This window comes from Capra hircus, chromosome 19 (assembly GCF_001704415.2).
Source record: "Capra hircus breed San Clemente chromosome 19, ASM170441v1, whole genome shotgun sequence".
Classification (NCBI taxonomy): Eukaryota; Metazoa; Chordata; class Mammalia; order Artiodactyla; family Bovidae; genus Capra; species Capra hircus.
The window spans coordinates 60,549,603-60,577,184 of record NC_030826.1 but is presented as its reverse complement, the minus strand read 5'-3'; the positions used below and the strand labels follow the sequence as shown (position 1 = coordinate 60,577,184).

The following is a 27,582-nucleotide window of genomic DNA, read 5'->3' as shown; positions in this document are numbered from 1 at the left end:
TGATGCTACATACAAACTGCAGTATTTATAGAACTTGCTGAGTTTCCTTTTCTTGATGAAAGGAAAAGGTAAAGCTACCACATGCCAAAATAATCTCTAAATTCTAACTTGAGAAAGTTTCTAAGGGAAAACATTCATCTTCATGAAAAGAACATAGAAAAAACCACGAGGAGAAGCAACTTGTCCTGTTCGTGCCCAGTCCCAAGAAACAAAACTCTGCAGGGTCTCAAATGGCCAACCAGACAAGCGCAGCCCCGACACAGAAAGAGAACACCCTTTACACACGCTTCTGGATCTGCCTTGCACTTTACTATCACGCTACAACACCATTTGACTGCGTTGAGAAAATGAAACTCCTCATCAGGTCCACCACATAAAACAGAATAATTTAGAAATATCACAACTATATAATAATTTTAACCATGTCAATCAAGACGCTTGCCATTGACTCTGCCCTTTGTACCTCATTACCTTATGCGGAATGAAAGGTAAAAACAAACTCAACTTACTGTCAGGAAAGCAAGAGTGAAGGGCACCTTTGATGCCCTGGTTTCTTTCTGTCCAGGAGGGTTTAAAGAATCCTTCAAGAGCTTTCCTTAAAGCTGTCTTCATTCAGTCTGGCTTCTGCAAACAGGCCGTGGTCTGTGTGGAAAGCGCCTGCCAGACGCATTCTCTGCTTGGGTCTTTCCTCCCGTCCAACTGTGCCACAGGGAGGCTGCAGCCGCAGACCGTGCCCAAGGCTGTCACGTGCGCTTGCTATTGCTCTATCTTTCTGGCACAGGCAAAACAGCAATCAGATTCCAAAAGGGATTTTTAAAAACCCAGGCCTGAGTAAGTCTCTATTAGCTCTGAATTATTAAAACTTTGAGAGCCAGCACAGAAGGGAACAGATTTAAAAGAAGGGAAGTTGAACGGAGGCCGTGAGAATGATCTCAGAAACGAGAGGAACTTATACAGGAAAAATGTGAGCAAAGACTTTCCTGCACGGCAGGCAGCTAAGTGGTGTTTGCTGCTGCCTGGCTCCTATGAGCCAGGAAGTATGCGTGCTTATGCAAGCGCGCTTGGTTCTGTCTGACTCTTTTCGACCCCACAGACTGTGTAGCCCACCAGGCTCCTCTGTCCATGGGACTCTCCAGGCAAGAAGAGTGGAGTGGGTTGCCATTTCCTCCTTCAGGGGATCTTCCTGACCCAGGGACTGAACGCTTATCTCCTAGGTCTCCTGCACTGACAGGTGGATTCTTTACCACTGCGTCCCCTGGGAAGCTGCTAAAAAGTATGCTAAGGGTTTACAATGAATTATTTAATTTACACTCAAAGCAAACCTGTGCGGTGGGTAGGATATTTTTACACATTTCTCAGGTTAGAAACAGGAGACTCAAAGGTGACATTATTTGCAGATGTTCAAATAAAACCTAGTAAATTCAAATAATTTAGACTAGATGGGCAGAATGGTTATTTTTTTAAGCTGCAAAAATACTGGACATTCTCAGAATTGTAAATAAACCCATCTTTCACAATTTTAACTGTAATCAGCACATTTCTTGGGGATGTGTACACAGTAACCACTCAGGAAAGTGAAGGACAGAGAGAGGGTGGGGCACTCAGAATACTGGAGCAGTTTCCATTTTCATTAAGGTTATGGAAATAAGGACTTGCCTGGTGGTCCAGTGGCTGAGATTCCACACTCCCAGCGCAGGAGGCCTGGAGTCAATCCCTGCTCAGGGAACTAGGTCCTGCATGCCCCAACTAACATCTGGCACAGTCAAACGACATTAAAAAAAAAAAAAAAGAATATGGAAATAAACATTTTATTTGACTTTCATTGCACCCCCTCCTGTCGTTAGCCACACTCCTCTTGTTTCCCCACTCGTTCTTTGCTGGAAGTACAAGTCCATGAACTAGAAAACAACAAATATTTAACCTGGTTCCAATCCCAGGCATGGATGACAATATTTATTTTAATGGATGGGAAAAACAACTTAAAATCGTATCATAATAGACACATGCTTTCTCAGTAACCTACACTGAAAGGGTAACGCACCCATCTCCATAACTTTAAGGACTGTAGTCTCCAATGTGATGCAGTGAAGCGGTTACAGGGTTAGGTGTTTTGAGACCTGCATTTCTAACTGTCACGAATAGGTGCTTGCCTCGGACAGGTGACATCTGTAAGAGGCTCCGACTCTTTCTGGTCCAGCTTCTGTGCCTTGATAACAGTGCAGCTGTACTATGGGGTCACAATTCTGAAATCCGCCAGACCAGGGTTTCTGGGTAACTGCGCTGCACGATGTCAACCCAGCCCTCATCACCCCACTTATAGATCTATATTTCTTTTTAAAATTGAAATATAGTTGATTCACAATATCATGCTAGTTTCAGGGATACAACAATGGGATTCGATTATCTCTATTTTCTAAGATTCTTTTACCTTATAGGTTATTACAAGACATTGACTCGAGTTCCTAAGCTATACAGTAGGTTGCTGCTGTTATTTATTTTACATACAGTGGTGTGCATCCGTTTACCCCACACTCCTGACTTATCCCTCCCTCGTTCTCGCTCCTATTTGATACACACAGGTTTGTTTTCTATCTCTGTGAGTGTCTCTGTTTTGTATATGGATTCATGGGAATCATTTTTCAGATTCCACATACAAGGGACATCATGTAATATTTGTCTTTCTCTGACTTACTTCACCAAGTATAATTATCTCCGGGTTCATCTATGTTACTGCAAATGGCAATATTTCATTCTCTTTTATGGCTGAGTAATATCTCCCCCCAACCCCGTCACACACACGTGTATAGATACAGGCATGTTTCACGTCTTCCTCAGCGATTTGTTGATGGCGGTTCGGGTTTTCCGGCTCTTGATGATTACCACTGTGACGAGCACTGTAAACACAGCCGTAATGAACGCAGGGTGCATGCGTCTTTTGAGGTTACAGGTTTCTGCAATATACGCCCCTGGGCTTCCCAGGTGCCACGAGTGGTGGTCAAGAGCCCGCGGTCACGGCGGGAGAGGGAAGAGAGGCAGGTGGGGTCCCTGGGTGGGGAAGGGCCTCTGGAACAGGTAACCCACTCCTGCATTCCTGCCTCGGAAATCCCGCGGACAGAGGGACCCAGCAGTCCAGAGGCTGGAAGAGCTGGACGCGACTGCTTGACCGTGTCTGGGGCCCTCCATGCTGGCCCCCCAGCAGCACCAGGGGACAGGCCCACGCAGGAGGCTGCCTCTCGGGGCCTCCTTCTGGTCTCCCCTGCCTCCTCTCTCCGGCCCTGAGCGCTGGTCTGCACCTTTGCTCTGGAGTGCACCCGAGGTCCCCTGGAAAGCGCCGCGCCCCGCCCCAAACTCAAGCCGGAGACCCACAGGTCACTTCATGGCTAAAGCCTCGCTAACCGCCTGGAACATTCGAGAACCGGCAGGTGCGGGGCAGGGACGCGGGGGCGGAGGCCCCGGGGCCGCGGCGCTGTCGCACCGACCTTAGTTTGTAAAAAACCCCGCAGTTTCTGCCAGGCGCAGTGGAGCGAGAGCCGCGTGGCCACGCAGTCAGTGCTTGTTCATACCTCCCGAGTCCCGGCATGGAACCAAGCGGGCCGAACCCGAATCCGGGCGCAGGAAGGAGGCAGCCCACTCCCCACCTCCCAGGGATGGGACACGGAAGGTTCGCGAAGCGGGGGCTCACGCACCAGGCGGGTCCAGGGCCTGGGGCGCTCAAGAGCATCTCCTGAGTTCACGTAGACGCCTCAACCGGGTTTGGTCACATGTCAGTCCCGACGGGCTGCGCAGACACAACAGCCCCCCTGGAGGCCGCGCCCTGGGAACGGCTCCCCGGGGAAGGGTGGGACTCTGGGGGCGGAGGGCAGGGGCAGAGAACCTTCCAGGGCGGCGAGGGCCACGGCCCCTGCGATAGCTGGATCCAGGTTTGGGGTCAACCAGCGGTCATCTCCTCCTGATGAACCACCCTGCTACCAAAAGCTGATGTTTGCATTTATAACTGAATTTTAGGAGAATTTACTTCTTTATCATATTAAATGTGCCCTCTCCTAATATGATGAAACTGTTTTGAGGTCACTTTTATGTCTCTCAATAAAATGCATATAATTTACCCTAAAATTATTCCCTGTCTTTTGCAAGATGTATTGGTACATAGTGTAGACTTTCCATTACTAACATGATAGGATCTTTTTAAAAAAAAAAAAACACCACATTTTCTAATTAGTTACTGCTTCCCTGGTGGCTCAGAGGTAAAGAATCTGCCTACACTGCAGGAGACATGTGTTCGATCCCCGGATCAGGAAGAGCTCCTGGAGAAGGAAATGGCAACCCATCCAGCATTCTTGCCTGGAGAATCCCATGGCCAGAGGAGTCTGGCCAGGCTACAGCCCATAGGGTCGCAGAAGAGTTGGGCAGGACCGAGTGACTAAACAAATTAATTGATGCTTGTCCAGACCACCTGACCTGCCTCTTGAGAAACCTATATGCAGGTCAGGAAGCAACAGTTAGAACTCGACGTGGAACAACAGACTGGTTCCAAATAGGAAAAGGAGTACATCAAGGCTGTATATTGTCACCCTGCTTATTTAACTTATATGCAGAGTATATCATGAGAAACGCTGGGCTGGAAGAAGCACAAGATGGAATCAAGATTGCTGGGAGAAATATCAATAACCTCAGATATGCAGATGATACCACCGTTATGGCAGAAAGTGAAGAGGAACTAAAAAGCCTCTTGATGAAAGTTTAAGAGGAGAGTGAAAAAGTGGGCTTAAAGCTCAACATTCAGAAAACGAAGATCATGGCATCCGGTCCCATCACTTCATGGGAAATAGATGGGGAAACAGTGGAAACAGTATCAGACTTTATTTTGGGGGGCTCCAAAATCACTGTAGATGGTGATTGTAGCCATGAAATTAAAAGACGCTTACTTCTTGGAAGAAAAGTTATGACCAACTTAGATAGCATATTGAAAAGCAGAGACATTACTTTGCCAACAAAGGTCTGTCTAGTCAAGGCTATGGTTTTTCCAGTGGTCATGTATGGATGTGAGAGTTGGACTGTGAAGAAAGCTGAGGGCCGAAGAATTGATGCTTTTGAACTGTGATGTTGGAGAAGACTCCTGAGGGTCCCTTGGACTGCAAGGAGATCCAACCAGTCCATTCTGAAGGAGATCAGCCCTGGGATTTCTTTGGAAGGAATGATGCTAAAGCTGAAACTCCAGTACTTTGGCCACCTGATGCGAAGAGTTGCCTCATTGGAAAAGACTCTGATGCTGGGAGGGATTGGGGGCAGGAGGAGAAGGGGACGACAGAGGATGAGATGGCTGGATGGCATCACTGACTCGATGGACATGGGTTTGAGTGAACTCTGGGAGATGGTGATGGACAGGGAGGCCTGGCATGCTGCTGTTCATGGGGTCGCAAAGAGTCAGACACGACTGAGCAACTGAAGTGAACTGTCTAGAAGAGCAGGATTAATTTTGCATGTTACTTTGAATTTTGCTGAGCACTCTATTATCATTGGAGATTTTTTTGAATTTTCTAAACAATATGTTCATCTGTATTGACGCAGTTTTACGATTTCTATTTTCTAATGTTTTACGATTTCTGTTTTCTAATAATCCTTACAATTCTCTGAAGTTGAATTCCTGGGATAAAGTGGACTCGTTCATGATGTAGGTCTCATCCTCTGACTTTTAAAAATAATCTCCTGTTTCCTTTAATGGCTCTGTATTAATTACATCTTTTATCCTTGATATTCCCTTTCTCAGTTTCCCCTTACCTCAAATTGCCTTTTTTTTTCCTGTTTGGTCATTCATTTTAAAAGCATACAGCTAAGCTATGCTCTAATTTCTGACCTATAGAAACTGTGAACTGGTTAATCTTTATTGTTTTAAGATGCTACATTTTGGGGTGGTTTCTTGTGCAAAAGTACGTCACAGGACCCTGGGTGGTTCAGTGGCTAAGTCTCTACACTCCCAATGCTGGGGGCCCAGGTTGGATCCCTGGTTGGGGAACTAGCTAGCGCCCTCCTGCTGCAGCTAAGGCCTGGCACGGCCAGATAATTCTTTTTAAGCAATCAAAGAAAATACTTCACTAAAGTGATACTTGTGACTCATCTTGATGCTTTCTCCCATCTGAAAATTATCATGGACATCCCTAAGTCCTCATTTATATGGGAAAAAAACCAGTTTTCTCAAGTATGTATCACTAGTTTTACGATTTGAAGCAGTGAAAATCAGGCTGTGATCATATCTTTATTACCAACGACTCCCCCAGGACTCATTTCCTGGAGGTTTGTTTTAGGGTCTCTGCCCATCTGCCTCCCAGTTATCAATGAAATTCACCTTTGTTTAAGAGACAGTGATAGAGGATTCTCCACAGGGCTTCCCTGGGGACTCAGACATAAAGAATCTGCCATCAATGTGGGAGACTCCAGTTCGATCCCTGGGTGGGAAAGATCCCCTGGAGAAGGAAATGGCAACCCACTCCAGTATTCTTGCCTGGAGAATCCCATGGACAGAGGAGCCCAGGGGGTCGCAGAGCTGGACACGACTGGAGTGTCTAACAGAGCACTGGTTGCCTTGCCCAGAGGACCTGGAAGGCTTGATTTTGCGGCTCCTAAGAGAAAAGCTAAGGAGGGGAATCAGCGCTGGCGATGTAACTGAAGGCGGGCCTGGAGCTGGGCCGCACGCGAGTGGGGTCCTTCGCGCCCTGGCTGTGCGCCCCTTGCCTCTGACGGATGCCTGGGGCGCCTTCTGGCTCCCTTGCGTTTCTCCTCCTTCGTCCGGACGCTCTGAACAGTGCTGTCGCCTCTCCCCCACGTGAACTAGCGTAAGGACGCCCGTCCTCTCCGCGGGATGCAGCCTCCAGCCCCCGGGCTGACTTGCTGGCTCCAGCTCGGGCTCCTCCTGGGCCCCCGCGTTAGTTGGTGGCTCAGTCGTGTCCCTGCACGCGTGCGTGCTACGCCTCTTCAGTCGTGTCCGGCTCTGTGACCCCGTGGGCTGGAGCCCGCAGGGCCCCTCTGTCCATGGACTCTGCAGGCGAGCACACTGGAGGGCCTCTCCCTTCGCGGGGATGGAGCCCGGGTGTCCTGCGTCGCAGGCCGCCTCTCCGCCGCCGGGAGGACGCGCGGCGCGCTGGGGCCACCTGGTGGCCGAAAGCGCTCCCGTCTCGCCGGCGGCTCTCACCCGCGCCCGGGGGGCTGGAAAGCCGAGGGCGACCCTGGTGACTCCGCGGGAAAGAACCACCTGCCGATGCAGGAGACCGGGCTTCCACCCCTGGGTCCGGAAGGTGCCCTCCCGTGCTCTTGCCTGGGAAGGCCCATGGACAGAGGGGCCTGGCGGGCTACTGCCCACGGGGTCACAGAGCGGGACGCGACTGTGCCACCGAACAAGAGCAAAAGGTCAAAGCACGAACTCAAACAGCCCCCGGGACAGGCGCCAGCCTGCTCTCCGAGGTGAGACCGGGTTTACGCTTCTCGCCCTGGAGAAGCTCCAATCCCCACCCGAGCTGCCTCACCCGCATCCTCCATCTCTGTCTCGGGTTATCCGGAGGTGGACTTCAGTGACCTTTGATGGCTTTATTTAGCAAATGCTATGACCCTGGCGAGGTCCGTGTGGAGACATGGGGGAAATAATTAGATTACTATACTGATATTCTTTGGAAGTCTGCATTTATGCAAGAGTGGCAGCAAGACTTCTAATCATGTAGTTTTGTGTATGCTGGTTTTATGCTACATAAAATTAATCTGATTAATTAGATTTGCAAGAGCTGCTTAGGTCCTTGAGAAACATTGGTTCATTAAATTTAAAATCTTATCTAAGTGTTGAATCAATTTATTTAAATATCCTAAGGAGAATAATAAATATGTATTAAATATTTGGGAATAACTTAATCTGATAAATAATAAAATATAAGCAAAAATGATTGCTTTACATTTTTACAAAATAGATTTGAGATAAAAAAAGATCTACAAGAATGTCTAGTTTAAGTTTAAAATATGAATGTAAACTAAAACACAGGTAACTGTCAATGCTGGGCTGGATGAAGCAGAAGCTGGAGAACCATCAACTTCAGGTACGCAGGTGAAGGTGAAGGTGAAGTCGCCAGTCGTGTCTGACTCTCTGCGACCCCATGGACTGCAGCCCACCAGGCTCCTCCATCTGTGGGATTTTCCAGGCAAGAGTACTGGCCGCTACTGCTGCTACGTCGCTTCAGTCGTGTCCGACTCTGTGGGACCCCAGACAGTGAAGGACAAGAAAGCCTGGCGTGCTGCAGTCCACGAGGCTGAAGAGAGTCGGACATGACAGCGACTGAGTAATAACAACTATCAGTGTTCCTCGTTGAACATTCTTAAAAACACTGCCGCTGCTGCTAAGTCGCTTCAGTCGTGTCCGACTCTGTGCGACCCCATAGATGGCAGCCCACCAGGCTCCCCCGTCCCTGGGATTCTCCAGGCAAGAACACTGGAGTGGGGTGCCACTGCCTTCTGAACAGATACTAAAAATAAATTACAATTTCAGTGCCAGATTTTCCCTTCATTTTTAATATACACTAAGTAACAAAGTATCCATTTCATACAAAATGAAAAGTTGTGCTAAAGTTTCAGTTCTTAAAGCTTACTACTAATACTATAATCATACTTACTTTTCTTAAATGGGTACACTGAGAATTAATTACATGGAACGTATTATGAATAAAAAATAAATAAACTTTTACCTTATAAGAATAGCTGATATAAAAGTTATTCACCTGAGAAAAGATTTTTTCATTTTATGTAACGTGTTCTTTCGGGAAAGAAAACGAAAAATCATTTAGTAATATTACAAATACATTAGAGAGGAGCATTTCTGTTTTTAAAAGATGAACATCTATTAATGCGTTACATAAAAATGCAGCATAATGTTTTGTTGGATTCTTAGTACAACCGAAGAAAATCTGTGGCCAACAGAACGATAAAAGCAGGATGCCACTAACCCTCAGTAGAGCTCTGCCCCAACCAAACATTGTACAGCCAGCAAAGTGCCATCATACGGTACCAGAGTCAGGACCCAAGGATCTGGGGGCTTCTCTGGGGGCTCAGGGGTTAGGGTTAGTGAAGAACAGGCCCACCACTGCCGGAGACGCAGGTTCCATCCCTGGATCAGGAAGATCCCCTGCAGAAGGAAATGGCAACCTACTCCAGTGTTCTTGCCTGGGAAACCCCATGGACAGAGGAGCCCAGCGGGCTGCACTCATGGGGTTGCAGAGTTGGACATGACTGAGTGCTAAGTGACCCAAGTTTCTAATGTCTTCCTGCTGCACTGTAAGACCTTACAAGGCCAAAGCGGAGAGTTACGGTCTTACCCAAAGACCCACCGCTTGAAACGTGATCACTAAAGTGTTGGTGGAATTAAATTACTCTAAAAACATTTTAACGATAAAAACAGTGGTTTTAGATAGTTTGGGGCGATTTAAAGGAAAGTAGGCTTTTAGGGGAACATGCAGCCTTTTACTGAGAACAAACCCGCCAGAAAGACAAAGTGGCTCAGGAAGGGACAGAGTGGAGCCTGCTCATCGCTGCGCCTCTCCTGTCTCCTTCCTGAGGCTGCAGACGGACGTTTGCCTTGTTGGCCACTGACCACTGTCACTCCGTGAAGTCCAGCCTTTTCACTGTTAAAATTTGACTGTGGACAGAAAACATAAGCCGGGGAGGGGGGAGGTTTTCCTAGCTGCTTCCTAATGTATGTACTTATTTGCATTGATACAAAAAAAAAAGCTTTGAGGTTATAATTTAAGACATTTGAACTGTACAGTCAGTGAAGGTAAACTCCGTATTTGACTTGCTGTGTCCTTTTCTTCAAACTCCACTCACCCTGGTTTTCCTAAGTAGTAGTTAAACGGTACTTCTGATTAGGAAAAATGCTCCTACTGTGAGAAAATGGGAACAGAACATTCCTATGAATAATTTAATTCATGACCAAGATGTATCCACTCAAAGTATGTAAAAACTTTTCAAAAAGGTGTTTTGTTTTTTTTTTTTTTTAATGCTTACAAGAGCACAGTAACAGTACAATGATGAGCCTGACAGATGTGAATGATGGCCGGTGAGCACAACTGCAGAGCTGTATCCCCAGAGAAGCCCCGGGTGTTACGCTGATGTCAGGCACTGAAAGGCACCTCTTTAAATGTACAGCAACCGATCTGCCGTGACTTGCTTAGAAAGCACAGTGCATTGCTGATTAATTCATCTATAAAGGGAAGGGTTTTCCCTCAAATGTTTCTGGACTTGTATTCATCATCCAGTGCTACAGTTTAATAGTGACAGCTTTTACTAAAGATTCGAAGAGTGAGATTCTCAGGTGAAGAACCAAAGGTCAGTAGCGGGAGGCAAGTTCCGTGGTAACAGGAGGTTAGACTAGTGCCAACTGAGTCCTACAAGGAGAAATCACTCTGGTGCGGGCTGCAGATGCCAGCGGAGGCTCTAAGACAGCTCGTGTAGTTAGAAGGAAGACCTGAGACACCAGGCAAGGTCCGGTACTGTCAGGCATGTGACTGGAACAGCAAAGGGAAACGCCGGTCGGGCACCTTGTCCTGAGGCTGAGGAAGGTGCGCTGCCGTATCCTCAGCCACACAGCCGGACTCACAGCCGTCTCACCGCGCGGCACAGCCAAAAGTTCAGGTTCACCACGCGAGTCAGCAGCCTCATCAAAGGGTGTGCGTCTTCAGAGAAACTCGGCACCAAACCCTTCTATTGCGACTGCTGTTCTCTAAGACTCTCTATCACACAGTATAGTCACACCCCAATATACTTGCTTTTCCAAAGTTGGTAACTCTCATTCATCTGGTTGAGATACAATGTCAACTGGGACTCCCCAGGTGGCACAGTGGTAAAGAACACGCCTGCCAGCGCAAGAGACACAGGTTTGATCCCTGGGTTGGTTAGACCCCTGGAGGAGGGCATGGCAACCCACTCCAGCGTCCTTGCCTGGACAATTCCATGGACAAGGGAGCCTGGCGGGTGACAGTCCAGGGGGTCGCAGAGAGTCAGACAGGACTGAGTGGCTGAGCTCACAACACAGTATGATTTATGTTATATCCCTACAGTCCACACACGGGGTCTATGCAGAAGTATTTGTACGTATACCTTAACCAAAATCTCACTTCAACTCTGTCACAGAAGAAAACTGGTTTCTTACTAAAGAGAATTGTGTAGAATTTACTTTTCCTTAATGACCACGTTTATCTATGTTCCACCATATTCCAAAGTGAATCTGAGGTGAGTAAACAAATTCACAGTGACATACTTACAACTCTACAAAGGAGAGATATTCAAATAACAAAGTTCATTTATATAATAAAATATATTCTTTGTAATGAAGAAGACAAAAGCTTTCCATTTTCCATCGGGGTGGAGGAGAAGGTATGGATTAACTCTTGCAGCCCTATAGATGTCGTCATTCCAGCCCCAAACAACGGAAGAATCAGATTGCTACACTGTAAGATTCTAGACACAGTCTTCCACCATAACTGAAACATCTCTGAATTTTACTGTAAGCAAAAGAACTGTACCTGAGTCACTGATGTCTACAGTCACCTAAGAGAACAGGGTCTCCTTTCAGTTATTTCGACACATGCATCTTGCCCAGTGAAGGTCACGGCCTGCAAACCTCTCTCTGCAAGCAGCCTGTCCAGTGTTTAAGCTTTTTAGGAGGCCAATTTCCATTCAGTTTCTCTTGGAAATTAAAAAGGAGAGCGGACTTTTGCTTTATGTCTCTGTTCTACGTATCTGTCTTCTTATTTAGATTGGGGCATTACATACTTACGTAACTAGATGGTATAAACTTACAGATAGCTGCTCAAAATAAAACGATCCTATCACTAGGTCTTCATAAATTCACAAGCGCTGCTTCTGAAAAGTGAACAGGACATAGTCACCTTCACGCACAGACTACAGCACAACACGCTGTAGACGCCACCACGCAGGCTCACGTGGCTGTACGCAAGGGTTATTCAAAGAAAAGCAAAACACACAACTGATGGCATTTCAATGCAGGGAGTCAGGAAAATCCCAAGTGCTTTCTCGGCTCTTCGATTATTGTTCAAGCAATAAACTGTCAAGCCAAAACTAAATCGTAAAAGAAAGAAATGCGGGAAGTGGGGCAAGCAGCATGAATTCAAAACACGACTCTGTCCTCCTGCGTTCTTTCCCACCAGAGTGCGCTGTTGAAGGTGCCACAGCTGCTGTCTTCCTCCTCTTGCTCTTTGGTGAGTTCCACAAAAACCTACGTGGAAATAAATGAGTACAGTATCCTGCACTGTGATTATCCTAGGAACATTTTAACTAAATCAGCAGTGGCATGAAGCTGTATCTAAATACACGAACCACTCAAGTATCAAGAGATACACTTAATATTATTTAAACAGAATGATCCCCACTAATCCTATATACTGATGAATGCCATTTTAGAGGATTAATAGATCAGTTTTTTGGACTGATAAAGTGGCACGGTGGTAAAGGATAGTTTATAAATATTTAAGCAATGTAATTTCAGATGTGCCAATATGAATGCCATCCATCATGAGTCATTTTCTTGAAACTAAAAAAAAAGCTATTCAAAACAAGCAGATGGAGAACCTCAAGTTGTTTAAAATTCACACGGTTGCGGACCACTCCACAGTAACCCGTCTCTGGCTCTCGATCTCTTCCCTTTCCAAAACAAACCTGAACACTTAGATGCTGCACGCTTTCTCCTACAGAACTGTTAACAGTTAACTTTGTGGTACCTGTTCCAGCGTGGCTTGAGAAAAGCTGTACTCTTCAATAGCGAATGTATGTTTAGCTGTGAAAACACAAAAAACAGTATTTCACTAAGTAATATTTTTGAATAATCAAACGGCAATACCTACTGAGTGGCTAACCACTTGTGCTTTCTTCATCTCTCTGATTGGCCCACTCAGCTGCAGGCTGTCAGTGACGTCACCCCCTACCTGCCTCCCCTCCCCCGCCCGCGGCCTCCCCACAGCCCTGGGCCGGGCTCACGGGGGCGCGCGGGCTCACGGGGGCGCGCGGGCTCACGGGGGCGCGCGGGCTCACGGGGGCGCGCGGGCTCACGGGGGCGCGCGGGCTCACGGGGGCGCGCGGGCTCACGGGCCACCCCACAGCCCTGGGCGCAGGCTCGCCGCCGCTTCCCACGGCCCCTTCTCACAGCAGCTCCGCCGCTCCCTCCTCCGCTTCTGCCGCCCTTCTCCTTGCTTCTGTGGATCCCTGCTCTCCATCTCCCGCCCCCACAATCCCAGCAGTCTGTCCCGGACTTCTGCAGCTAGATTCCGGGTATCAGTCCTGTGTCTATATACTTCTTCAGGTTTATTTCAGACCCTTTCGCAATCGAATCCAGTATCGAAGTCCTGCTTTTCCATTCACGCCTTTAATTCCCCCGCTTTATTCTAATGTCCCCTTCAACCACAGAGCGAGCACCAGGAAACACAGGCTGCTTCATGGTTTCCAGATGCTTTTTTATGAAATGACCTGGACCTGAACACATGCCCGTCCAGAAGATGCCTCTCTCCCCTGGGGAGGTGTCTGCATCCCCCCTAACATTTCTTTTGAAAACGCTGACATCCCACAAGCGTCTCTGCAGGTCGGGTCAGGAAGGCCCACCCGTCCGCACCGCGAGCTCTCCTCTCCTTCCTCCTGCCGCCCCTGGGTCTTGTTCCCGTGGCTCCTTCCATGGCCTGATACAAAGTGAGGGCTCAGGAAATGCAAAGCTCCGGCTTCTGGACTGAACTAGTAGGGGCTAATTAAACTGAACTTTCTCAGACGCAACGTAAAAACTGCGGTGACGTCCTCTCAAGAGGGTGAAAGGCTTACACGACAACACAGCTCATCGACAAAATCCCAGGCTGTATTTTCCTATAGCTTAGATTCAATTAACAGAAGGTCATCTTACTCACTGTAGTTTCTGCAGTAAACTGAGACCCAACTTCTAAACTTTTTCATAAAATTCCCTCATAATTTGAAACCATCTCAGTGTTTTTCAAATTATTACTCACCTTCTTCCAGCTTAGAAAAAGACTGTGAAAGGGACTGAACGTCTTCCTTAGGAATTTTGTAAGCCAGAATAGTAGAGAAACTGAAAGCAAAGATGAAGGAAAATTCAGAAGTGACTACTGTGTGTTCTGAAGCCAAAATTCAATACTTTAAAACTTCAAAATAAAACTCCCATAATTTGACACTTATTTAGATGAAAATCATTTGAAATCTTAAAATATTTCCATGCACAATAAAATAACTCTTTCCTTACTACCAAATAAAAGCTGTCAAACCTTTACTATCACACACTGAAAGATCTAACATTAATAAAAAGTTAAATGTGAAGGCCATTCATCAAACTACATTAGTCCAATAATGACAGCATCTTCCCCCCCAATCCTTAATACAGTAGCCGATTTTCACGATTACCACTCTACCGAGAAACACAGCTGCATTTTTAAAACGTCACCTTTCCTGGCGGCTTGCGTTTGGGAAAATACACCGGATTTCTCTTTGGAGACGGTCTACTTCCAGGCCCTCTATCCAATCCTTTAATTTGATTTCCAAAAAGTACCCTTTTCCAAATTTACTCTTCAGATGTTGCACTGTCCCGATACACCTGTAGTGAATTTTAAAAGGGCGTATAGATGTGAAGGAAGCTGATAGCTTCAAAGGTGATTTCTCACCTAAGGATAACTTAGGACGTCCGTGGTGGTCCCGTGGTTAGTCTGCCAGTCAAGGCCGGGGACATGAGCTCAGCCCTGGTCTTGTTCCGGCTGAGCCCGTGGCCGCAGCGAGCCCGTGTGCCTCCACCAGGGAAGCCACCACATGGAGAAGCCCCCACCCGCCGTCAAGAGGAGCCTCCTCATCACAACTAGAGGAAGCCTGCTCACAGCAACAGACCCAGCACAACCAAAAGTGAAGTTCATTACAGAGAAAACACCGGCTGAGTAAGATTCTTATGCTGGAGTCCTTGGCCAACCTACGTCAAAGTTGCAAACGTAAGAGAGAACAGGGAGTCTCCACAGGCAGAGCAGCTGGCCAGTTTTGGGGAGAAGTAACACTAATTTCCAAGTAATTCTATGGAGAGCTGATTAAACAAGGAAGCATGTCTCAACACTTAAAACCGACAGGATCATGAGATGTCTCTGAAATGACGCCGCTGCAGCACACACCCTGCCTCCCACTGGCCGACGCCCACCTCAGCCGCCCGGACACCAAGACGGCCACCCGGTCGCAGACGGCCTCCGCCTCCTCCATGTAGTGAGTGGTCAGGATAGCGGCCCGCTTCCTGTTTTTGAATGCGGTTCTAATTGCTCTCCTACAAAATACAAATGAAACGAACAGAAGGGAAGATGGCACTTGAACATGAACAAAAACACCTGAGTTTTTAAAAATCCAGCTCTTGGGTTAACAGATTTACCAAATATCAACTGCTATACTTATTATACTCTGCCCAACTATGATTCCTCTAGCCTAACTAACTTACCTTATTTCTGAAACCTTGTCAAGTAGAAAGAAAAGTTCATGATTTCAAGTGTCCCTATGGGTTGAAAGTGTGTTAACCAACCAGTTATACAAACTGAAAGCTTTTCATGTTAGAACATAAATAGCCACAGAATCACAGGGAAATCTTAACATATGTCTGACCCAAACCTCACATTTCATAGACGTGGAAACCTAGGCTCAGTCAGCTACTTAGCAGAGAGTTTCACCGTACATAATGCGCATTCTAGGCAGTACGGTTAGGAGATGTTCACTCACGTATGTTACTTTAGACAAGAAGAAAACCATTTTAAAAACTATTCAGACAACAGTATTCTCAATTTGGTCCCAGAATACACAATGTTATTGTCAACACTTCATGAAAAATATGATTAAGTTTAAGGGGATCTCTAGAAACAGGTAATCACAATTTTTCCTTCCTTGCAGGACTCTGAGTATGAATCCGTACCTGACAGGACCCGAGTGATGGCGGCCCAGCGCGGGGCCTCGCGAGTCCCCGCCTCACACTCACCACATGTGCTGCTTGGCTTTGGGATCCATGCCTGTGGACGGCTCGTCCAGCAGCGTGACCGGGGGGTTCCCCAGCATGCTCAGGGCGAAGCACAGCTGCGGGGGACGACAAACACGGGGGGCTGTAAGACGCGCGGCCGGCGCGGTGCCAGGCGCTGGGCTGCACACGCGCACGCGCTCTGACAAACGCACCTTGCGCTTGATTCCTGCAGGAAGTTTCTTTACCGTTTTCTGGAGGTGTTCTTTGAGATCAAGTGCATTTGTTATTCTGCAAAAGAGATGGTATAAATGAGCATGCCATGATACCCTCAGACACAATTAATAATACAGATTATGATCCCTGAAGCTTTTTTTTTTTTTCCCTAAAACAGTTAAGTCGGTAGAAGCTCATTTCAAATACATCAACATCATGACTAAAAGGTTCGCTTTAAATTAAAATAGGTTTCGTGGCAATTCATAAGTACATTGATTCCGTATTCAAAAATAGAAGTGTTTTCATTTTCATAGCCGTCATAAGTTGGTAGAAGAATATATGGGAAAGTAATGATCTTTTCCCATGGAAACTACGATCCAGGGAAATGCCTGTTGTGAGATTTTGAAACTGTGCGTCATGACCTTCCCCAGGTGACAGAGGGAGCTGAATGCAGGGCCTCACCGATCCGTGACCTCCTGCACGTCGCTGGCGCTCATCCCTTTCACAGCCCCGTAGATCTGGAGGTGTTCCTTCAGGGTGATGTCTTGCCACAGGGGATTGATCTGGGGACAGTAGCCCATACACCTCACGGAGTCGTCGTCTTCAGCTGGGTGCAAAGAGTAGTCTCCTAGGAAGACCTGCAGAAAGACACACCGGGTGGAAGGGCCGCTTCTGCGTCACCTAGCATCATAAAGGAAGTGGCTGGTGGATTCACTCAAACTCCTTCCCAGAGCCAGGATAAGGCGAGGTCAGACTCTCACTCCTTCCTGAGGAAGACAGGACCTGCACTGCTGAGCTGGAGGTGAGTGACCTGGTCAGAAACGGGGACCAGGGATGCAAGGCTGGGGCGGGGGTCGCAGATTTAACCACGAGGGTCAGGGGCTGGTTTTATGTGTTCATTTATTTATATATTTATTCCTGGCTGTGCTGGGTCTGTCTTGCTGCAACAGCCTTTGTCCAGGGGCGGCGAGCAGGTTTCTCACCGCGGCGGCCTCCCTGGCTATGGGGCACCAGCTCGAAGGCACGTGGGCCTCAGTTACGTGGCTCCCAGGCTCTCAAGACACGCTCAGATGCGGCGCACGAGCTTAGTCGCTCGGCGGCACGTGGGATCTTCCCAGATCAGGGATCAAACCTGGGTCTCCTGCATTGACAGGCGGATTCTTTACCACTGAGCCACCAGGGAAACTCTGAAAGGTGCTATTTGGGCCAAGGAAATAAGTGAACTTGATCATCTCGTTTTCCACGGGGTACGAAACAGCCAACATAAGCAACACCCAAGGTGACAGAAAGAGTCAGGTGTGCTGGGCGTTTCCTGGGTAAGCAGTGAGCCAGAGCTGCTGGCGAGAAGGAGGCAGGAGGTGGGATCAGGGCAGTCGTGCAAAGTTCACGCAGAGAGCTTGGGAGGTGAGCCCGTCACCAAAGGCTGGCTGAGGGCAGGCTCAGCTCCGCTCCTCCACTTCCTGAGGTCAACACAGGGGTGGCTGTTAAAGTCAGGGGACGAGTCACCTGGGCTTGTAGTCGCCACAGAACAGGAACACTGTATACGTATGCTCTGCGTGTACGCACAGACATTTCACTATTACAGTATTCTCACAAAGAGAGCATAATTTGATCAAGCTCTCCTAAAAAATTAACACCAAACCATAAAATCTGAGCACTGAAATCCCATTTTTCACTGTCGTTATTGTTATCCTGTTACGAAGTCGAGTCTGTTTCTTTTCGGCTCCATGGACTGCAGCACGCCAGGCTCCTCTGTCCTTTACCATCTCCCAGAGTTTGCTCAGATTCACGTCCATTGAGTTGGTGATGCTAACTATCTCATCCTCTGTCATCCCCTTCTCCTCCTGCCCTCAACCTTTCCCAACATCAAGGTCTTTTCCAATGAGTCGGCTCTTCCGATTAAGTGGCCAAAGTACTGGAGCTTCAGCTTCAGCATCAGTAGTTCTAGTGAGTATTCAGGACTGATTTCCTTTAGGATGGACTGGTTTGATCTCCTTGCTGTTCAAGGGACTCTCAATAATCTTTTCCAGCACCAGTTCCAAAGCATCAATTCTTTGATGCTCAGCGTTTTTTACAGTCCAGCTCTCACAGCCATACATGACTACTGGGAAACAAATGCAAACCGTATTCAATACAGGCCACATGCTAGACCATACCTGGCCTGAGGTTGGCTCGCTGTCACCAGCCAGGATATTGATGAGCGTGCTTTTGCCTGCGCCATTTGGACCCAGCAGTCCCAAGATCTCTCCTGAGGGAACGAGAAGGAAAGTCACCAAATGCAAATCAAACTGGAAAATGAGAATTACTTTTTCTGGGAAAGTTATTTAAGAAAAAAATAATACCAGCCTTTTTTCACACAGAAGGAGACATATTTATTTGCCACTTTCTTTACTTTTCTTGTAGGAAGAAAATCTTTCTTGTCTTCATATTCTTTATGCAAATTATTGACCATAATGGCTGGTTTCTAATAAGGAAAATAGGATTTTAAAAGAGAGTTATAAATCAAATATCTATCACTAAATGAAAGGCAGTATACACCTTATGTCCATGTCATAAGAACTATATTTCCTAACGAGGGGTACTGTACAAATAAATATCCCATTTATGGCTGAAATAACGGCTTACTCAAAAGTAATTGGACAAAAATAGTTTTTCAAAGACAGGACTTTTTCCAGATTGAGTCATATGAAAGAGGACTATTTTTCCAGGTTAACTCCCGTGTGTGAGGAGCTGACCATTGCTGACCACTGCAGACGACCCAGCAATAAAGACTAACTCACCTCCTCGCAACACTGACAGCTCATCAGCTCTTTGACCTTCAGCCTTTCAGCTTTGACATCTTCATCTTCATCCTCATTGTTGGGTGGTTCTGAAAACTTTCTGTGTTTGGACTTTGTCGAAAGACTCCTGAAAGTATAAACAGATTTTCAGGTAACACTAAGAAATTCAAGCACTAAGTACAGAAATGACCGGGGTGGGGAGACAGCAACACATGGGCATGAGCTCTGACGTTAGAGAGAGCTCTTAACCAGGTGAGGAAGCTGGAGCGGACGCCACGTCCTCCTCCGGTGGGTCTTCCCGACCCAGGGGCCGAACCTGCATCTCCTGGGTCTCCTGCGTGCTATACCGCTGAGCCTCCTGGGAAGCCTCTACAAGGTAGCATCACTTGGCAAAAACAATCAAACAGGTAATGAGGTCCTGCCACCTGCTCCAGCACGGGTGAGCTTTCAGGACATTATGCTGAGCACAAGAAACCAGACAAGAAAAGGCCGCGTCTTGTGTAACTCTACTTATACGACTGTGAAATTGGCAGATGTATAGACAGGAAGCAGATTAGTGCTTATAGAGGGCTGACGGGAAGCTCAGGGGGGAAAGGAAGTGACTACTAACGTGTACGAGGTTTCTTTTGGGGAGGGGGGTGATGGAAATGAGAAAGTGAAGTGAAAGTCACTCAGTAGTGTCCGACTCTTTGTGACCTCATGGACTATACAGTCCATGGAATTCTCCAGGCCAGAATACTGGAGTGGGTAGCCTTTCCCTTCTCCAGGGGATCTTCCCAACCCAGGGATCAAACCTAGGTCTCTCTCGAATTGCAGGCAGATTCTTCACTAGCTGAGCCACACAGGAAGGCCAAGAAAACTGGAATGGTAGCCTATCCCTTCTCCAGCGGATCTTCCCGACCCAGGAATCGAAGCGGGGTCTCCTGCATTGCAGGCGGATTCTTTACCAACTGAGCTATCAGGGAATTAGATGACAGTGTGGTTGCACAACTCTGTCAACATACTAAAAAAAAAACAACCATGAAAATTAAAAACTGACCTGAAAAAGGGATCCTTCCGTAACGATCTGCCACCGTATTTTTTCTCGCAGTACTGCAGGAGAAGAGCCCACAGCATACAGTGCAGGTGAGGCTGAAAGGAAACAGCTCGTGGCTGGACAGTTTGTGGTTAGTTTTCCTCCTGCCTGTCCCAGCGAAACCGAAAAGCCACTATCAGTACATCGGGCTCCTTGCCATCACTGAACGCATTCAACGATCTCTGTGCAGTTTTCTACTGCTGGAAAGTCCATTTGCTGCCAGCTTTGTCAATTACAGAATTTTTCTAAAAAAGCTGTTTTTTTGCTCCTATGGAAGCCAGATTTATTGTTAAATAGAATTAGTGGCATGTCAAAAAGCCCAGTATATTAAAGTGGATGTGTGCAATGCGCACACATTAGGCAGCAGGACTAGCACGCCTGACTTCCCACGCGCCTTTGTTTTTATGCAACGGGATGACAGCTGAACAGAGGGTTACGACCTCTTGGCCAAACTACGGTCAAGTGACTTCTTACCGATATAGCAGCCACCAGAAGGCTATCCCACGGGTCGTAGGTGTCCCCATTTCTCTGAAGATTCTTCCAAGTAATCTGAGACAAGAACGTTTGGAAATTTGTATGCGGCTGTTAACACCATGATGCGATATGATCTGGTCTGTCCACAGTTCCTGGCACAAAACTTCTAAAGCCCTTGGGGTTTCCTGAGTGACAGGTGAGGAGAACCAGCCCCTTCCTGCTTGCGGAGTCTCTGCTCCTGATGAGACCCTCTGGAGACCCTCCGCCAGAGGAGCCAGCCAGACCCGAGAGCTGGCGCTGCTGGTCCAGGCCACCGCCCCGGAGGGGAGGAGGGCCTGGAGGCTCATCAGCGCCTCCTCGCCAAGGGACTGAGCCACCGGTTTCTGCCCCGGGGCTCAGGAAGCGCCCCAGGCCGGGGGCGGCTCACCAGATGGCTCGGGGGCAGGAGCCCTGCCTGCGGCCCTCTGTCCCTGGGGTCTGCTGCAGGCCCACCGTGACGGGCTGGGACGGGAATTCAGGGCTCCCCTGAGTTCTGGGAGCTGCTGGGGCAAATCACGGAACCTCTGAGAAGGGGGTCCAAGTCAGACAGAAGGTGGGTGGCAGGGGCACCCATGACCTGCGTCTGGAATCTGAGGTGGGGGGCAGCCTGCAGGACTGGCCCCTTGGCCCCCCGAGTCTGCACTGACTGTGCTCAGTGTCAGAACTACAGCAAGATAGGGAAAAGCCCACGCGTTTGGTGCCAGAAGCATTGTGGGCAGAGGAGACCATGTTCTTTGCTGCAATGTGTAGAAATAGTTGGATTAAAATTTAAAAATATGTATTTAATAGCAAACATGTCTCCTCCATAAACTAGCTAGCTATTCATATTAATAGCCATGTTTTGTAGTTAGATTAAAATCTTCCTCAAGCCAAAATATGCCTGTCAGGGCAGGTATAAATTAAACCTATAAACTGAAGCTAAAAAAGGGGAGGGGAGGAAAGTAGATACATGGGCAGAATTAATCAGCAATCATCCTAAACTAAGAACTCATCATTTAAATTTTTTTTTCTAATCACATAGCAATTATATTCAATTAACTAGGCTTAATATAATTTTGGTATATTTTCCTCCAGAAAAATTCTCTCTCACCCTTTTAATACAATGTTTAATCTTTGAAAAACTCCCCCCGGACAAATACTGACTGCAGTCAGATCATCATTCTAATTTAGGTATATTGTTTGGGGTACGACAGACGTCCTAGTGAGTGCAGTCCTCTCCTTTGAGAACTGACGGCCTAAATGTATGACTGAAAAGACTTCAGTCATTTTAAACTGCTGCCTTAAGTAGTAGCAGCTAACTCGATTTTATTATTATTATTATTTCAGTACAAGAATTAAGATCCCAAAGAATTAGGCAGTATTTATTTCCGCTTTTCTAAAAATATTCAAACATCTAAGAGGCCTACCTTTATGAAACCAATCAGGCAACCTAGAAGCGGATAGATTGGAATGGCAATGCAAAAGATATAATGGAGAATGACTGTAGCTGTGTTTCCCATGAAGTAAGTTATTTCGGTGACTGCAATGCAAGCCAACGCTGTCTAGAGAGAATGACGAGAGAACAGGTGAACAGGTGTTTAGAAATTTCATACAAACTTCCTGTGTGCCTCAGCATTAACTGAGCCTTTACTCCTCAAATAAAACAAGGAACCGTAGTAGATGCTTAGCCAGGAAGCACCAGTTGGCTGACACCAGCTGTCTGTGGCTGGCACCGTGGCCATTGTGGTGGTGGTGTCCAATTGCTACGTCTGTCTGTGTAAGTCTATATCACTGACGCTCTGTGAGCCCCATGGCTGCAGTTCCTGCACTATCTCACGGAGCTTGCTCAGATCCATGCCCACTGAGTCGGTGATGCTGTCTACCCATCCCATCCTCTGCCACCCCCTTCTCCTTTTGCCTTCGCTCTTTCCCAGCACCAGCGTCTTCTCTAATGAGCTGCTCTTCACGTCGGATGCCCTGGGCATGCCAGGTGCGGGATGCAGCAAGACACCATCCCGCCTTGGAGCGGACGGGGCTGAAGACAAGCGGACACATGGGCAGACGCTGCCAGCCAGCCACCTAAGCTCTGCACTCAGGAAAGACGCAGCAGCCTTTATGAGTGTGAGCACAATAAGGAAGGGAGCCTGTGACTCCCGAATCGTGTGCTATGGAAAGCTGAGACCGAACGGTATAAAAGGTGACTTACCACAGAATACATAAATGACCAGAACTCTCTGGTATTGACAATTTTTTTACAGGTGAAGGAAGTAACGTAGGTAAACAGGATGACTGATGGGACGTAGCCGATGAGGCAAAAAACCTGGAAAACAGAGGTTTGCATTTTTATGTAAAAATGAGTAGCTAGCCATACATATGATGTAAGATACCTGCCACATTAGAATATCCAGGAATAATTATTTTTCAAGTTTTACTGCTTTACAAATTGCTCCAAAGATTGAAATTGTGGTAACCTAAGGTGTTACCATCCACCCATCCACATTTCTCCTAAATCAATAAACCTCATGTGTTCAACTGTTCACACAACCTTGAATAAGTCATTTAAAACTAAATACTACTTGTAGTTCTTTTTTATGCCAAGTAAAATATTATTTCATCATTTTATTACAAAAAAAGCATAATGAGTTACACATTTATTAATCTCAAATAAACTGTTAGCTTCTACTTTAATGTATAGCACTTAACGCATTTTATAAATTTGTAAGAAAACTGTCTATTAATTTATAAGGTAGAAATTAACATGCAAGGTCAGTATGCTCCCTGTTAAAGCTGCCATGTTTATTTTCAGCAAATCTAACCTACCAACCTCTGTCTTCCTTTTTTCCTAATGCAATTCACAGGAAATTATCTAGTATCAGTTATTCACTGACATACAAATATGAATCCAAGTCATTCTCATCCTTCGTATTTTAAGCCATATTTTAAATTAGGGAATAAAAGAGCTTCCTCTTCATGAAATTATTCTCAGGCACGGAGACAAAGGAGATACTTAAAGGAAACACGCTTTACGTTTTCCTGAGGACAGACCAGTAGGCCCTCCACATGAAGGATCGCCTCAGCTCCAAAGAAGTGTTTTACAATGGTGAAACATTGTTTTTAAAAGCCACTTAGAGCAATACGACCTGCGCTGGTTATAGGTACCATATACAATAATTAAACAGATGCTGGCTCTATTTTCTGGAACATCATAATTACTCAATCAGACAACTGTCACATTTATGAACATTTAGCTTTTTAAGATAACATTTTATTTATAAACAGCATGAGCACAACTGATGTTAACTTACCACAGAAAGGAACTTGACAGCATAAAGATATAATCCATAATGAAATGCAAACAAACTGCCTAACATCAGAGTAAGGACCACAAAAAATAAGGGGATGTCAACAACAGCCTGTCCGAGCCAATACGCAGAAGGCAAGAGCCCCGAGAGCTTGAGCTGAGTATAAGCTTTGATCTAAAAAAAAAGGAAAAATTGATTATAATTTTAAACACACTACAAACAAAAATCTCTAGCAGATGATTGCAGAGCTTCTAATTTTTCATCAACAAGAAGGGTCACATTCCATCAGTAGGTAATAAAAGCCCTCTGACAGCTAAATATAAATTCTATTTAGCCTTTAATCTGGTTCATTATTTCTGAGGCATAACAATTTCAACAGTATTTTTCAGCATCAGAACACAGCAGCACTGCTACGAAACACAAACCTAAACTAAAATAAAAGGGCCACGGGGGGTTTAGAGCTGCACAAACGGTAAGCTGCTGAAATGTAACTGGTTTTGAAATTCTGTGAAATAGAAAAAATATGTCTAGGAAAAAGGATGCTTACTTTTAAACACTGACCTTTCATGAAAACACTAATAAATGGCCAAGTATCATCAGACTTGCACAGGGCTTTCAGCTTAAGTGTGAAGCTTGTACTTGGATGCATCTGAAAACCTCTTATGCATTCATGTGTAGAACAAGAGTGTTAATTGTGATTATTACCACAAGGGAATACCATTTTCACCTGTATGAACAGGTGAAGATTTAAACAACCATTGTTTTCCTGACATTCTCATTATATAATTTGAAATTTTAAGATCTTCCATAAATGCAAATGCCTAACAATCTTATTCAGGTGATTTTTGTCATCTATAAAAACATCTACTCATAATAAAAAAAATCTACTCCTAGTAATTCAATGTCTGATATGAAAGAGCTGGCCACAGAGGATGAAAGAGAGATATAAACATTCGTTAAGAAGAAATGACTTTCTGGGCTATAAATATTAGTTAAGAAGAAGAAATGATTTTATAAGTGGGCATTTGTGTTCAGTGAACACAAGAACAAAAATATCAATTCCAATATACACATAAAAATATAAAGCACGTCAAATACGATCATTTTTTGAAAATTCATTTTATTGTCCCTCATACACTGCTGGTGGGAGTGTAAAAGGCTTTTATCTACCCTGAAAAACAGATCAACAATGTCTTATAAAACTAAACACGCAATCACCATATGACATAGCAAGGGTACTCGTAGGCGTTCATGCCAGAGAAAAGAAAACTTAGGTTCACCCAGGAACCTGCAGCAAACGTCCAGGGCAGCTCAATTCATAGCAGTCAAAGCCGAAAAAAGTCAGATCTGCACCCTGGAAAACTTCTAAAGCGCACGACAAGCACTCAAATACGTGACAGCTGTTACTCTTACTGTAATAAATATGTTTATGCTCCATTTACTTACTTTCAAAATAACAGCTGCACGTAAGTCTCGCACTCACACAGAAAAGCTCAGTTTCTTGTCTGAGAATTCTTAACAGTTAGCTGCACCTGTGATTCTTAACTGAGTCAGTACCTTGTGATTCTCTGCATTTTCCATGGCGAAGTAAGGAGGCATTGCGGTAACAATAACCCCAAGTAAAGCGGCTTGGAAGTACAGCTCGATTTTGAAAACGATGTCCGTGATTTCCTGAAAGACAACCTCAGAGTGAGAGACAGAATGGAGGATCCCTTTATATCAAGTCACTAAATGCTTCCTAACAGCCCATCAGAACTGGACAAAGCCTCTATGAAGAGACAGGTGCAGAGTAGTTAACACGCAGTGGCCACAGTGCCAACCTCAGCTCAGCCGCTCAGTCGTGTCGACTCTTGCGACCCCATGAGCCGCAGCGTGCCAGGCCTCCCTGTGCATCACCAACTCTGAGTCGGCGATGCCATCCAGCCATCTCATCCTCTGTGGTCCCCTTCTCCCACCTACAATCTCTCCCAGCATCAGGGTCTTTTCCAATGAGTCAACTCTTCGCATGAGGTGCCCAAAGCACTGGAGTTTCAGCTTTAGCATCATTCCTTCCAAAGAAATCCCAGGGTTGATCTCCTTCAGAATGGACTGGTTGGATCTCCTTGCAGTCCAAGGGACTCTCAAGAATTTTCTCCAGCACCACAGTTCAAAAGCATCAATTCTTCGGCGCTCAGCTTTCTTCATAGTCCAACTCTCACATCCATACATGACCACTGGAAAAACCATAGCCTTGACTAGACGGACCTTAGTTGGCAAAGTAATGTCTCTGCTTTTCAATATGCTATCTAGGTTGGTCATAACTTATCTTCCAAGGAGTAAGCGTCTTTTGATTTCATGGCTGCAATCACCATCTGCAGTGATTTTGGAGCCCCAATCTAAAGTCTGACACTGTTTCCACTGTTTCCCCATTTATTTGCCATGAAGTGATGGGACCAGATGCCGTCATCTTCGTTTTCTGAATGTTGAGCTTTAAGCCAGCTTTTTCACTCTGCTCTTTCACTTTAATCACCAACTTGGCGCTGATTAAATAGCTGTGTGATCCTGGGCGAATTCTTGTACTTTTGTTCTTGTGGATGTACACAGGATAATATGGCGCATCAATGAACATCCACCTTTAAAAATGAGACTGCACGTGACGTGCAGCTAACCTGTGCCCGAGTGGTCCCAGCGAGGAGCGCGACTCTCAGCAAGTCTTCACTGACGCCTGGACTATAAGCCAGCAGGCATCCTGGAGACTCCTCTTCTCCACTAGGAAAGTCACGCCCAAGCTCAGCTACCTGTGGAGCCAGGAGCTTCTTATTCCCAGCAGGGTGGATTGTGACTCCCTCAGGCCCATGGATCCAGGTGCAGACAGCAGATGCTTCAGACAACCTGGTAACCAGCTGGTGCCCCAAACAAACTACCCAGCACCACTCTCAGCAAAGCCGTCTCCCGACCTGAGCGGGTCCTGCAGCAGACCCAGACCCAGGATGTGAACCGTCCCCAGCTCAAGTTTAAGAAGAGGAGACATCACAAGATGAACGTCTATAGGTTTCGTTTGTCATTATCATTGGTTATTTCACACACACACACACACAGACACACACACACAGACACAGAGACACACACACACAGACACACAGACACACACACACATACACATAGACACACACACAGACACACACACACAGACACACACACAGACACACACAGACACAGACACACACACACAGACACACACAGACACACACACACACACACACACTTCTAAGTTTGCTCACCTGAAAGAATGGGGTATTCCAGACCTGGATGCTTTCAGTGACGTTTGAATGATAAAGATAGTAGTTACTAATGATATTCATCAACACGGGTAAAGAGTAAACCATAGTACTGTTGAAAACAGCAGTAAAAACATAGTCCTACAATTCAAAAAAAAGAGAGTTATTATACATAGTATATATGTAAATGAATATATGATTGCTGTGTACCCAGATATGATTGCTTTTCTCAACTAAGTTAATTCTCACTATTTTGAAAACTGATGCAACGAATCATAGAAATAATACTTAATGATAGATAAAAACAACCTAGTTTGGAATCTAGATATTTTGCTATTTTAAGCAAAAAAATATGATAAATATAATTATATTCCTCGTAGCTTTATATATTGGTTTTCCATCATGGCATTAAATATGTTACAAGTAAACACAGCAAGCTATTTCCCAAAGTAAATTT

At 46.0% G+C, this 27,582-nt stretch overlaps 2 protein-coding genes across 6 annotated transcripts in view; both read right to left on the bottom strand.

Annotated features, from left to right (window-relative positions):
- Window positions 1-688, bottom strand: part of ABCA10 (ATP binding cassette subfamily A member 10) — a 51,488-nt gene extending 50,800 nt beyond the window's left edge. For all 3 annotated transcript variants that reach the window (XM_018063917.1, XM_018063918.1, XM_018063919.1), the window contains exon 1: window positions 510-688. The gene's annotated coding sequence lies outside the window, so the exon portion shown is untranslated. The remainder of the gene's footprint in view (window positions 1-509) is intronic.
- The window catches only part of ABCA5 (ATP binding cassette subfamily A member 5), a 64,663-nt gene continuing 45,607 nt past the window's right edge, over window positions 8,527-27,582 (bottom strand). For 2 of the 3 annotated variants that reach the window (XM_018063914.1, XM_018063915.1), the window contains 17 exons: window positions 27,129-27,266; window positions 25,426-25,539; window positions 23,872-24,042; window positions 22,773-22,886; window positions 21,994-22,128; window positions 20,549-20,623; window positions 20,039-20,130; window positions 19,000-19,126; window positions 18,566-18,683; window positions 18,376-18,467; window positions 16,682-16,857; window positions 16,028-16,294; window positions 15,212-15,331; window positions 14,480-14,629; window positions 14,031-14,110; window positions 12,765-12,820; window positions 8,527-12,262 (listed from right to left, as the gene is read on the bottom strand). In XM_018063914.1, the coding sequence (XP_017919403.1) occupies window positions 12,155-12,262; window positions 12,765-12,820; window positions 14,031-14,110; window positions 14,480-14,629; window positions 15,212-15,331; window positions 16,028-16,294; window positions 16,682-16,857; window positions 18,376-18,467; window positions 18,566-18,683; window positions 19,000-19,126; window positions 20,039-20,130; window positions 20,549-20,623; window positions 21,994-22,128; window positions 22,773-22,886; window positions 23,872-24,042; window positions 25,426-25,539; window positions 27,129-27,266 (2,133 nt within the window). In that variant the 3' untranslated portion in view covers window positions 8,527-12,154. The remainder of the gene's footprint in view (window positions 12,263-12,764; window positions 12,821-14,030; window positions 14,111-14,479; window positions 14,630-15,211; window positions 15,332-16,027; window positions 16,295-16,681; window positions 16,858-18,375; window positions 18,468-18,565; window positions 18,684-18,999; window positions 19,127-20,038; window positions 20,131-20,548; window positions 20,624-21,993; window positions 22,129-22,772; window positions 22,887-23,871; window positions 24,043-25,425; window positions 25,540-27,128; window positions 27,267-27,582) is intronic. The other variant, XM_018063916.1, reaches the window with a different exon arrangement.